This window comes from Gobius niger (assembly GCF_951799975.1).
Source record: "Gobius niger genome assembly, chromosome: 19".
Lineage (NCBI taxonomy): Eukaryota > Metazoa > Chordata > Actinopteri > Gobiiformes > Gobiidae > Gobius > Gobius niger.
In genome coordinates, this window is record NC_136870.1 from 11,454,988 (window position 1) to 11,467,975 (window position 12,988).

General features: G+C 42.6%; 4 protein-coding genes across 5 annotated transcripts; 2 read left to right on the forward strand and 2 right to left on the reverse strand.

Moving 5' to 3' along the window:
- Positions 1-636: 636 nt before the first annotated feature.
- On the reverse strand, positions 637-3,878 carry mfsd1l (major facilitator superfamily domain containing 1-like). The gene is made up of 13 exons (XM_079577406.1): positions 3,682-3,878; positions 2,999-3,099; positions 2,795-2,904; positions 2,653-2,708; positions 2,439-2,582; positions 2,206-2,364; positions 2,013-2,128; positions 1,817-1,917; positions 1,606-1,717; positions 1,391-1,528; positions 1,161-1,300; positions 969-1,077; positions 637-884 (listed from the first exon to the last, which is right to left on the reverse strand). Exons 1-13 carry the CDS (start codon positions 3,701-3,703, stop codon positions 753-755), a joined length of 1,440 nt encoding a protein of 479 aa, XP_079433532.1. The 5' UTR covers positions 3,704-3,878; the 3' UTR covers positions 637-752.
- A 238-nt stretch (positions 3,879-4,116) lies between these two features.
- Positions 4,117-6,459, forward strand: eme2 (essential meiotic structure-specific endonuclease subunit 2). Of its 2 annotated transcripts, none has more exons than XM_079577435.1 (8): positions 4,117-4,694; positions 4,792-4,913; positions 4,970-5,053; positions 5,133-5,257; positions 5,372-5,435; positions 5,560-5,675; positions 5,753-5,942; positions 6,018-6,459. In XM_079577435.1, the coding sequence occupies exons 1-8, from the start codon at positions 4,214-4,216 to the stop codon at positions 6,171-6,173; spliced, it is 1,338 nt and encodes a 445-aa protein (XP_079433561.1). In that variant the 5' UTR covers positions 4,117-4,213; the 3' UTR covers positions 6,174-6,459. The 2 variants fall into 2 exon arrangements, with proteins under 2 accessions (XP_079433561.1, XP_079433562.1); XM_079577436.1 differs by having other exon boundaries at positions 5,375-5,435.
- Positions 6,460-6,626: 167 nt separating this feature from the next.
- On the reverse strand, positions 6,627-9,773 carry spsb3b (splA/ryanodine receptor domain and SOCS box containing 3b). The gene is made up of 7 exons (XM_079577511.1): positions 9,658-9,773; positions 8,772-8,901; positions 8,157-8,343; positions 7,813-8,000; positions 7,641-7,743; positions 7,436-7,561; positions 6,627-7,345 (listed from the first exon to the last, which is right to left on the reverse strand). The coding sequence occupies exons 1-7, from the start codon at positions 9,696-9,698 to the stop codon at positions 6,798-6,800; spliced, it is 1,323 nt and encodes a 440-aa protein (XP_079433637.1). The 5' UTR covers positions 9,699-9,773; the 3' UTR covers positions 6,627-6,797.
- Positions 9,774-10,249: 476 nt separating this feature from the next.
- Positions 10,250-12,471, forward strand: nubp2 (nucleotide binding protein 2 (MinD homolog, E. coli)). Its single transcript, XM_079577393.1, has 7 exons — positions 10,250-10,332; positions 10,584-10,705; positions 10,777-10,975; positions 11,189-11,343; positions 11,562-11,672; positions 11,754-11,823; positions 12,259-12,471. The coding sequence occupies exons 1-7, from the start codon at positions 10,314-10,316 to the stop codon at positions 12,393-12,395; spliced, it is 813 nt and encodes a 270-aa protein (XP_079433519.1). The 5' UTR covers positions 10,250-10,313; the 3' UTR covers positions 12,396-12,471.
- Positions 12,472-12,988: the final 517 nt, after the last annotated feature.

Consider the following 12,988-nt stretch of genomic DNA (forward strand, 5'->3'; position numbering starts at 1 on the left):
CGCTACCTTTCCGCCAGGCTATTAACATATATTTCTGTAGGTCCAGATCTAAAAACAGAATGCAGTCATACTTACTAGAAACAAGAGGCCCATTTAAAGTGTCATTATTTTGTTGTTTTTACATAGAACATTCAGCCTCAGCCAGTCATCCACTCTGTACTTGAGGTTAAAGTCATCAAATCAAGTATAATTTGCAGACAGCTCCACCAAATGGCTAAAACAAGTACTACATCTAAGTCCTGTGGCTTTACACGGCTCATTATTAGACCTAAAAGCCATACATGTCGTAAGGGCCTATTACTATTGCAGACACTGGGTGGGTGGGACCCTCATGTCAGGACATGACTGACTCACCAGAGTACATAACAAATCAGTATGTGAGTGGATGTCAGTGCCCTCGATATGATTACAGAGGAGCAGTAATCAAGGCCCGTGCCAGGAGAATTAGGGTTCTATCCTCTTAATCATTATGTCTATGGTTCTAGTGTAAATGATTAAAGCAAATACAAAAATGTACACAACATCGGAATATATTTATTCGATAACAAATGTATTCCCTTTGTCAATCAATTAAAAAACATGCTAAAACAAAGATAAAAAATGTTTCATAAAGTGAAGATGTGATTAGAATTAAAACAGAGCATTAAAAGTCATTATTTACAGTTAAAAAATACTAAAAAGCTTTTGTTTACATAACCTTTTGTTTTGCCCCACAGTAACACTAACTCGGTGCATCACGATTTCTCGAAACTTTATGAATTGATAGAATGCCGATCGTCCTCTTCCTCCTCGCTCTGCTCTTGAGCCGGGTTTAGTGGTTCTCGGTCCGCCTCGTCGCTCTCCGTCACTGCTGATCTTTTGGTCGTCTTGTTCAGGGTTCCTCCCTAAAATGACACGGTCAGTTTAAGGATGTGGGGTTCTTACATTTCTTTGTCCTACATGCATTAAGCACATAAAGGGCATCAAACCTGTCTGTGGTCCACGATGTTGAGCAGCACTGAGGTCACGATGCAGCCGATTGTATTAGCCAGCATGAAGACCATCATCCTCTGCCAACGCCACAGAGGAATCTTTTCACTGCAAATGCCATTCAGTTAATCTCAGGGCTAAAAATATACAATCAAAACTTTAATAGCAGATTCACAGAAAGTTATTCAGACCCTGATTTGGTTCCTAGAATCTGCCCAACGACCAGATTGGACACTCCGATTCCAATCATCTGTATGGAGGTAGCGAGGCCCATGGCTGTCCCTAAGGTTGCCTGAGGAACCACCAGGGGAATCGATGGCCACATGCTCGCCTGGGATAAAGTGGAGAGGAAGTTTAAATTAAAAACATTTAAAAAGAGATTCATAGAGAGCATTTATAACAATGACGTTTCACTACTCACTGCAGCAAATGAATAGGTGACTCCAAGCCAAATGGTGGACACCAGCGGGGGAACAAAGGTGAAGGCCAGTAGGCCGAATACTGGTAGAGTGAGGACAGCACAAGACAGTGCAAAAACCCCACGCAGACCCACATAATCCTGGAAAATACAGGTGTAATAATAAGCAATCATGTGGGGATGTCATCTTTAAATACTAAGAACAAACTTGTACTTACTATAAGGATTCCCACACTGGCTGACAGGACCAAAGAGGAGTCATAGACTGCCCCAGCGATATACGAGGCTTCCTTCTGACTGTAGTCACTGTATTTGTCCTGGATGAACTTACTGCAAAGAGCAAACATGTATATATCAAGATTTTCAGTGAATAAATAGAACACAATGAACACTTTTTTTTTGCAATTTCTCTTTGTTGATGTTTGCTACCTGGCATCAGCAATGAACGGGAAGATGCCATTATAGAAAAACATAATTGTGAGAACCAGCAGCCAGTATCTCAGCGAGAGGAGCTTCACATCTTGAATCCTCTGGAAAGCGAACGCGAGAGAGCAAGGGGCCGTGTTTAGTAACGCAGGACATTGTAATTTTAGATGAAATAATCTATTACTGTCACGCTTCATACCACTTTGCGAGACCCCTCTTGAATGGCGCCTTCCAGACCCAGCTGTTTCATCCCAACCTTGTCCAGAGTGCTGACGATGATGGCAGAAGTAAAGCCAAGCACACACAGCAGCGCACCTGAAGACGTTAACTGTTCATTCACGGCTCTTATACTGAAATATTTGGTTTTCTTCAAAGATATTCTGTTGCAGTACCTCCCCATAGGGTCCACTGCATTCCAAATCTTTCTTCAAACCCCTGTGTGAAAAAGAAGTTAAGCACCGAGCCCAGACGAGAGAAGGCCAGGGTTAAACCAAATGCCAACGCCAGCTCCTTCCCTCTGAACCAAAAGGCGGTGATCCGGTTCTGAACAACTGATAAAACCACAAGTTTACACATTTATAATAACAGCAGCATTATGATCATGCATGTATGTGAATGTTCTTACTGGTGAGGGATCCATTGCCTGACCCGAACAGCAGTCGGCCCGTGAGCATGAGGGGCAGCAGATAAGGGGTCCCTTTGAAGTGTGAGCCCAGGGCAAAGAGCGAGGACCCCAAAACACACAGGAACGAGAAGAGAAACACTCCGACTGCATCAAGAGAAAAGAGATCAATAGAAACGCTCGACTGGTTTTGTTAATGTGCTCTCTGAAAACTTACAGCGATTTCCCAGTTTGTCGATTAGAAAACCCGCCATTATCACCACAAGCGCATTCCTAATGAGTGAACGGAAGAGTGTTATTGACAAAGCACAGTGATCTAATCATGCACGAGAGGATGCCACTGGTGTGAATGCGCTTACGTCCAAGCGTAGATAGCGTAAAGGAGATTATACTCCTGGGGGGTCATGCCCAGCCCCTCCACACAGCTCACAGTACCATTGATCACTGTAGTGTTGGAGCACGTCAGATTCTACAAGAGAAGAAAGTTATAAACACTTAGCCTGTTTAGCCTATAAAAGAAACACAGTGTCGAGCAAGCATTTGTCAGAGCTTCCTGCACGTACCCCTTGGAACTGATCCTGCAATACGCTGGGCATGTCAAAGCAGAAGTAGGAGCCGAATGTCAGCAAGCAGTTGAAGAAGAGTACCACGAAGCGGTAATAGGCTGTGGATATAAATCACGCACAAATTCAATATTGTACACTTAGACATCATGATCAATATTATTCTATTTGATTATTGTTGGATTATTTGAACCTTGTGGGCTAATAGTGTTTTTACTTACTGCTATTTATAATGTAATAAAAGGGTTATAGTTGTAAAGGGAATGCTGACTCTTTTTTTTTTTTTTTTTACACCAAAACATATGGAATACACTTAGAATAGTTGCACCTTTTCTATTTTTGAATAGACCAGCAAACAAATTCAGAACTACCTGTTGAGATCTACACCAAGTGGCAAGAGTTTACTGGGCAAATTATAAATCTACCAACATCTGGCTATTTGTGAATCCCTGGTCATGGTTGCAACAGCACACAATGTACTTCAAACTGAACTAAATGTGCTTGCTTAGTTCCTGTCACATGCGTTTTCAGACGAGCAAGTCGGCCAGTCCGTATAGCATCACCACTTGCTGAGTTTGTATTTTTCCTGACCCAGACTAAAAAAGAGTACTTCAGAGGAAAGAAAGACAAAGCTAGTCCTTCTAGTGCTGCTAATACGTGTATAAAATACTATCTAGGCTTACCTTTCTCCGCAGGCTGAGCCATTGTGTCAGTGAAGGTTGGCAGCTGTCTGAGAAAAACACAATCGCATCATTTAGTGTTGTTTACATGGGCAGAGAGCCGCTAGCGCTGCTGCTCCTGCCCGTCGCTCACCGCAGATCTACAACACAAAAGGATGGGGACCTTCGTATAGAGGCTGCCGCACGCGACGATTTGGACATCAGCGTACGTCACAAGTGTTACACCAAATCCCTCCGCTGGAAACACTACTTATTTTTTTTCTTCCCCCACCACATTTAATGGTTACAAAATAAATAAACACACGGGACACTAAAATAAAACGTCTTGTCTTGTGAACCGTCCCTTTTTTATTGTGGCGAATCTGCCTTTGAGTTTTAAATTTATGTTATTATGTTAATTAATGTGTCCCTTCGCGGGCACCGTCCACCAGGTGCCACCAAACATCATACAGTGCAGCGAGAACACTGACCAAAAATACAACAATGACATGGGATTCGTGCCTATTACTGCACTCCTCAGGGTTAGTGTTTTGAAATGGATGCCGTGTCTGCTTTGCGTCGAGCGAAAACCTGGGAAATATCTGAATCTGAGGATGAGACTGAAGCAGAAAACGGGTCAAACCCAGATTTAAAAAGTCACGAGAGACTCCCAAGTGTGACTGTGAGCACCGACTGCAAAGAAGAAAACGCAGAAGATGCACGTTCTGACAGCAAATACAAAACAGCACAAAAGAGGTCAAGAAATAACACTTGTGCCTTGCTTCCTCCTCCTAAACCACCAGCAAGTCCTGCTACTCCCAGTCCCACCAGGAAACGCAGGACCAAAGAGGAGATAGAGCTCGACAAGCAAAATGCCAAGGAGAGAAGGGAGGCTAGGGAGAGGGTGAAGGCTGCTAAGGCTCTGGAGAAAGAGGAGAAGAAACTGGAGCAGCAGCAGAGGAGAGAAGCAGCACAAAAGCTCAAAGCACTCAGACCAGAGAACTGCCTCAAGTGTCTCACTCTGTGCATTGATCCAGGTAGAGAGAGTGCTATTAATGAAAAGAAATAGGTTTACTATGGTATTTAAATCTGAACTAGTGTCTGGTTACTACATTATTTTTGTCTGTCTCCTAGTGCTGCTCCAACAAGAAAGCTCAGACATTTTACTAGAGACATTGTCCTCGTTGGAGTGGACATTTCTTATTGAAAGTCAGCATCTTAACCATTCCATCACATGGACCAGACAGCTCCCTCAGGTAAACATTTCTTTAATACATACTAAGATGCCTGGTTGACTGTTAGATATTTTTAGGAAGGTGGGATTGTAGAGGAAGAGCAAGTTCTGATGGTGTTTGGATGGAGTGAATTTTTAGAAGTGGTGTCTGCTGTGAAAAAAGTAAGTTCTAGTATGTTGAAGGAATATTGATCAGCCGCCGCAATTTTATTTGTTGTCAAAATCCATGTTCTCATTGTAGTCATTGGATAACGAGGGTGATGAAACGGGAAGCCCTTCATTTTTAAGTCCACTGCTGGAGTTTTTGAACCGGGATGCAAAGAAGGTGGTCACAATCCTGGTCATGGACTCTCCACTTGAATACACGTGAGACGCTTCTATCCACTTTACAGAGAAACAGCACTGTAAAGTAGACAAATGACCATGACCAGCATTCACTGAACTGTTTTTGTTTTGTTTGTTTGTTTTTTCACTTGAAAGTAGTGGTTCAGATGAAGGAACCCTGGCCTCCAATTTAGGAATGGACCAACTGCACATTGAAGAGGTGAGTTACCATTTCAATTACTCTTGACAAAGAGTTTTGAGACATTGAGCAGTAAGTGACCTGCCAAACAATGCCACACCAAATATTTGTTAATAATAATGAATCTGCCTCTTGTCTTGTGTAGGTCCTTGTCTACCTGCAGCTGTATAAGAATGTGTCCATGGTTTTTTTGGATGGCTGGCAGGGTGTGACTAGCCACGTTATTGCTGTGACCAAAGCATTGTCAAAACGCCCTTATAAGTATGCACAAAGGGGCGAAAAACTGTTTAATATCAGTTATTATGCAGATCCTACAGATAATTTCTGTGTTACTTTAGACTGTTGACAGAGAGAGCAGAGCTGCCCTTTTGTGTGGATGGGTCTTGGGCCAGTGGGGCTCGGGTGGAACGGGACGGCTCTGGGCTGGAGCAGGTGTGGACTTTACAGATCCAACAGTTGAACAGAGTCAGTCCGACTGTTGCTGCTACTGTGACGGCAGCGTATCAGTCACCTCAGCTCCTTTTGCAGGTATGGGTAAATACTTAAGAATAGCTCGACTGTACAAGCCGTCTTCACATACAATGTGTGCTTCCTATATTAAAGGAGTACCAGAGACTGGAATCCGAGGAGGAGAAAAAGGGTTTGCTAGCTGGACTTCTGATAAAGACTGGAGGTAAAGAGAGGCGCATTGGACCAGAGATCTCTTCCAGAGTTTACCGCTGCTTCACAAGCCAAAACCCCCAGCTGGTCCTGGACTAGTGTGAGGATATCATTACTAATATGTTTTCTAATGAAACTTAAGCTGCTAACTTGTTGTGTTTACAACTGAAAATAGACTGAAGCTATCAAGTAGGCTTCCTAGCAATAGATTATTTATAATCAAGGGAACTGATTTGTGAGAGAAAATGTTGATGAACTAATGAAAATAAATTATGAGCATGAGATTCATTTATTTATGTTTTGTTTTAAAGCATCAAGTAAAAAAAGGTAAACAAAATAACAGTGAAAACAAAATTCCTGTTTACAAAACAGAGTATGAAACATTTCCCCCAGACTTCTGTTCCTGAGTAACAGACTCACTCCACCACCACAGTTTGAAGTCTGATGAAATGCCAGATCAAAGACTGAGTGAAAGGATATCAACAAACAAGAGGGAAAAACATGGCTCATATTTGTACAAAAGTGCAAATATTAACAATAAAAATGTTTTTATCTACAATTTTATGCAATAAAATTCTTTTGAATTAGGTCATTTATCAAACAATAACAATATAAGTTCATTAATAGCCATGTTTTAAACAAAGGCTATATATTTTTTCACTTGATTCACACAGACATGGCAATGGCAAAGGTAGAGATTAAAGTAATGCAGTAGGTACAGGGTCATGTCCAGCGGCATCTCTTGCTCTGATAATCCTCTGGCTCGGAGCTGCAGCTGTCGTAGTCACTGCTGGGTGGGGTGGGGGGGCAGAGGCAGGTACACGAGTGAGTGTGGGGCGTTTGACAGGGACACTGAAACGGGACACTGTCAAAGGGACTGCAGTATGGGCTGAGGGAGGCACAGGCACTGAGGCTCGACACGGGGCTGGGGATTGGACTAATGCTGGGACTGGAAGGCAGACTCATGTCTTCACAAAAGACATCAGATAACTCCAGAATAGGATCCAAAGTGTTATGTTCAGGACTGCTGTTATTCAGAGAGAACACCCAGCCCATCTGAGCACTGAGGTGGCTGCGCAGACCTGGCGGGATGTTCAGAGCACCGAGCACATCAGGGCACTGGGGGAACATGTGTCGAAGCTGCACACAGCTCAGATACTGCAGGGACGTGGGTGTGTAACAGGCTCGGATCACCTTCATGCTGCTCTTTGCTGCAGTGGAGCACACCATTGGGAAAAACTTCTTATTCTGCAGCTTAGTGGCAGCGACACCTGGGGAGCAGTAGTGCGTATATAACCACATTTACATATTTACCACAAAAGAAAGTTAATTAAATGTACTCTGTAGCAAGATATTCCTACCTATGCGGTGACGGTTCTTGTAGAAGGTCAGCGTGCCATGCCATGTGTCCAGATGGACTCCTATGATGGACCCTTGACCAAACCGAGAGGAGAACTTCATTTTGTCGCCTTTGTGCTGGAACAGACCTAATGGATACATAAGGTTAATGTGTATCCCAGGGTCCAAAGTACAGTGGTAATGTCAGTGGTAATACTGTCCTACTACCTGTGTACGAGAGGCCCCAGCTATCTTCATCATGACCCAAGAAACTCCCAAAGCTGTACTTGAACTTGTCCAAGTTCACTTCCAAAGTTCCTATTCCCACCATCTGCAGCACATAAACATAAAATCAGCATCTCCCTCCACAATCAGCACAACTCAAACATGTTGTACCCACCATGTCTGTCCCATAGACAGGAGAGGTCATCTTCACTTCCCAGAAGTGCTGTCCCTCTGTCAGCGCCTTGGTGCCCCTGATGGCAGCAGTCCCACAACTGTAGTCTGAGTGAAAACTCACTTTCCTGTTCTCACAGCTCAAGAAGGTTCCAGTGCCGTTGCACTTGTCATCCCAAACCCAGTCAAAATCTATAAATAATGAAGATTTAAATTGTTTTAAAAAGATGAGCCTTGTAAGTCAATCAGAGACCATGCATTCAAGAATGTGTTCAATCTATTTTAATTTATAATATAGTATTATTATTATTATTTCACAAGGAAATAGAAGTTGAAAAGCTGTTTGACCTTGATCATCCTCTCCACACCGACAGTCACTGATGAGGTTGAAGCCATTGAGAATAGCCCCCAGGGTGGTCTCGTCGTGTGGCTGACACTGGCAGAAGGACTCCCCTGTCACTGGGACAGTACTGGGCAGATCCAGCACCTCAGATACGGGCTCCAGGTGATCCACCTCCGAGTCCAACTCATGTTCCTGACAACAAGCAGCACATGCAACGGCCTGGATAGTCATGGAAGTCGCCATTGTCCATTAATGTTGGTCAAGATGAAGCTCTCTGAACATTTGCCTTCACAAGTGTCTCTGCTGAGAGAGTCATCGTGCCTATATGACCTCCTTCACGTGTAGCCTTGTCCCTAAAAGTGGTATCGCAATCCTATTGGCTGAACTAGTCATGTGCACAGCACGTAAAATTAGACTCATTCCAAAAATACAGTGCCTCTTGGGACCCTCTATGCCCTGCTTCTGTACTCACAACCATTTTAGACTTGGGGCTGTTTCAGTGGAAAACTACTAGCAGTCTGTTACATCTTGCATGTACCCAGATTACATACACATTTGGTGGCATTAATTGCATTTGCATTTTGCACCCTCTTCATTACTAGTTATTCTTTATGCATTACCTGTGTTGCTTCTTGTTGCACTTCTGCTCTGTCCCGTGACTGGATCGGGGCCATGGCATCTGCCTCCCTCGGCGTTTCGGCCCAGGCCAGACGAGCTCTGCCGTTCCTGGCCCTTCTAAGCATGGCAGCTCTGTGGACAGCAGGCCAGAACCTTATGACCAGCTGGCCCAGGCACTCGAGGTCACATTCAATTTACGGCATGTCATGCGAGATCAGGGGGTATCTATGCCTACTGGGGCATCTTGACATGTGAGATTGTATTTAGTTGAGAATAAACATAGATATATATTCTTTTAAGCTAAACATAGTTTAGTTTTTATATGCAGTCAGCACACATTTTCCAATTACCGGTATACAGAATTTATGTATATTATTTGGAAAGGTGTACTTGACAATTGTCACTGTAGTCATCAATAGTTTTAATGCCTATAAATATGGTATTATCTTTTTCTTTTGTTTTTTACACCTACAGGACTCTATTTCTTGTGGCCTATATTCTGTTTGAAGTCGTTGACACGTTGCAGGACACACCAGATGCTGAGGTGCATCGTAGCAGGTGCAGGAGCTGACTTCCATTCATTTAGATTAGTTGGGCTGGGGCTAGTCTTACTTTAATTGGTCCTTGCCCTACATTAACCGTGCGACATGCATCACCAAGACGCACAATGGACAAGAGTGGCCCACACATGACAAAATGTATCATTTTTGCTTTAGCTCTGAATGACTTTGCCACAATAAACTGATTGTTTATTGACTCGTGTTTATATGAGTTGGGCATTGGCATAGAAATTATACATCAAAATAAGTTTTCAACGTCTTTAGCATTAACCTTAACCTACAACAATTTCAAGACTCACAATGTATTCAAAATAAAGCAGTGCCTCACCGCGCTGTGGTTTTCTTGGAGGCTGTCTTGCAGTGGCTCATTTGAGTCCAACGTGGTCCAATTCCGAGTGTGACAGGTGCGCGATGAACCCTGTCCCAGTTCTCAACTGGCCAGACGTAAACATTACATTTCCACGCCCTCTCCCTGCTTGAGTGGATAAAGTCCTGGCAGGAAGGAGGAGTCTGATGATCACGCATTTGGTGGAATTTAACTTTGGCACAGCATCAGACAGCTTATACACAACTATCAAACAATGCATTGAAGACAGAAAGACTAAATATGAACTGAATTAATTACAACCACATTAAACTTATTTTCTAAGTCGGTTACGATAAGTTCCCATGCTTGAGCCCATTTGGTGCAGGTGGAATATACACAAATTCAACTGCCATAACAGAAGTAATTTACTGAGGTAATTTCTGAAATGAAACGTATCTGCTGGTAACAGTTAAATACTGATAAAATACCACGAAGTGCGTTTCTTTTCCATTAAATACGCATCGTAGTGTTATTGGTGTGGAGCCTATGAGGGCGGGACTTGAGTTGAAAATGTCTTCGGTAATTGGTTAAAATATGGAACAAGGTGTCACGAGATACGGAAGTGTCTAATCTTGTACGGAAACAGCCCCGCCGTGTTTTGGTCCCACGCAGCTGGAATGATGGAGCAAAATAATGGTAATTTGAACGCATTATTGGTCAATTATTATGTCGAGTGTATACCGTTAATAGTGAACAAAAGGGTCACAAGATCAATTTATGAATAACCCCCTTGTGTTGAATTGAGAGCAGTTTTCACCCAGATAATGATGATGCAACTGCATTGCAATTTGTCCATCCTGTTCACACTCTTTCTTAATTTTTTTCCATGACATTTGTGTTCTATAGCTATGAATGTAATTACGTTTTATGTCACTATTTCTACACAAAACTAGATGACAACTTGTCCCAGGTTCGACATGTGGTTCTTGTCCTGTCTGGAAAAGGAGGTGTTGGCAAGAGCACCATCACCACAGAGCTGGCACTGGCCCTTAGGCAAGCAGGCAAGAAGGTGGGAAAGAAGCTGCTCTGCGTTTAACCTACAGTACGTGGTGTGGAAATTAACAATTGTGTGTTCAAAAGGTTGGCATCTTGGATGTTGACCTCTGTGGCCCAAGTATTCCTCGGATGTTGAGTGTTGGTCGCCCAGATGTGCATCAGTGTGACTCAGGCTGGGTGCCAGTCTACACAGATGTTCAGAAAAGCCTCGCTCTGATGTCCATTGGCTTTCTCATGGAGGACCCTGATGAGGCCGTGGTGTGGAGGGGTCCCAAGAAGACCGGTGCATTCTTTGATCACTCTAAGTTTTTAAATGACATCAAGATGACACAATTTCAACATCGCATCTACATCATCTAATAAAGCTTCAGTTGGAATCATTGTTATCGTTCAGTTCGACATAGACATTGTAAAGGCATTGATTTCAAGTCGCTATAAATTTGAGACATTTTTATGAGCATAATCTCACATAACTAAATCATGCTTGTTTTTATAGCTTTGATCGGGCAGTTTGTGTCAGATGTAGCTTGGGGAGAGCTGGACGTCCTGCTGGTGGACACGCCTCCGGGGACGTCAGATGAGCATTTGGCTGTGTTGGAGAACCTGAAGAAACACCGAGTGGATGGAGCTGTGCTTGTCACCACACCACAGGTCCCTTTTGTGCTTGAATAGATCATGTTGTCGTAACCTTTAAGTGCAGATACTTTTTCTTTTCAAACATCTGGTATACTTTTTGAAGTTATACATAATGTTCTTAAAACTATGCCATATCCTGAACTCTTTTCACCTTTGCCAGCAAAAACATACACCAAGCATGTACTGTGTATTTTATACATAAAAATATCCTTTTATCATTTTCTTTCTTACAGGCTGTATCGACAGGAGATGTAAGGCGGGAGATCACCTTTTGTAAGAAGACAGGCGTTCGCATTCTGGGCATTATAGAAAACATGAGTGGATTTGTTTGCCCACATTGTTCAGTGAGTAATTCTCCAAATGTAAGACTATATAAAACTAAGGATTGATTTCCCAACCTGTGCTATGAAATACTATGTCAACAGGAATGCAGTAACATCTTCTCAAAAGGCGGTGGCGAAGACTTGGCTGAACTCACCGGATCAGTTTTTCTAGGTAAGGCACTGCAATGTAAGCTTTCCACCACAAGGTGTCAGGTTGCTCCATTTTTGGTATCCTGTTTCATTCATGATTCTGAGGCTTGTGCATCACTGCTAAAATGGTAGATGCAGACATGGCCGTAGTAATGGCCTAAACACAATCCCCAGAAATCAATAACTCCTGGTCAAATGAATAGTATCTCTTTGCATTGATCTTTATGTTTACACATCAGTCTGGGGTGTAATGAAGCAGCTAGTGCATCATAGCAGCGTGGAGCCAGCCTTTAGTGCCATTGAAGCTTAGCTTTAGCAAAGAAAGATGTCAGTGTAGGTTATATGAGCTACTGTACTACAGTATAGCTGATTAACTAGGCTTACAGTTCAGTTGTACAAAATCAAATGTACGGCTCTGTGCCAATTAGAATGGTTTAACAGAGAATTTCTCTTTCAGGTTCTGTGCCCTTGGATCCGCAGCTGAGCACCAGCATGGAGGAAGGCAAGGACTTCATGCAGTCATTTCCAGAAAGTGCCACTTTCAGTGCAATAAGCAGCATATGTGCAACTCTACTCAAAAGCCTCCATGACTGACCTGTTCTTAATAGTTTTATATTAGAGTATGTTTTAAAAAATACTGTCAATAAAAACTATGCAGCTTGCTAAATCCTCCCTTTACCTTTACAAAGCCTACAGACAGTCATTTATTGCCCAATTCATAAAAATTCAGAAAGATTACTATCAACGCCTTTGGTGTGAAGCCAAACCCCATTGATGTTGGAATCTTCTTTAATTTGATTGTGAAAACATTCACCTTGACACATCAGGAAAATTTTAATACCAGTGTTAATACAGGATTTTAGGCTGATGTTTCAGTAAATGCGCCAGAAGCAGTGCTATTATAAGAAAACTTACTCCAGATCAGTCCTTTTGATAAACTAGATCAGCTCAAAACACACTGCATGATTTATAGTTTATCAAACTGATTTATTATGGTTTGCATCAGGGTTCAGACTTTCTTATTTTGTACTGTATTGATCCGGAATAAATTGTCTCAAATTAGCTCGCTCATGAGCGCCGTATCCAACAGCAACAAAACATTGAAATCCATGCAGGATTTGAATGATTGGAATGTAGAAGAGATGAGTTACAGCCACAGATGTCGGGGAGGAGTGAGGAAGATGAGA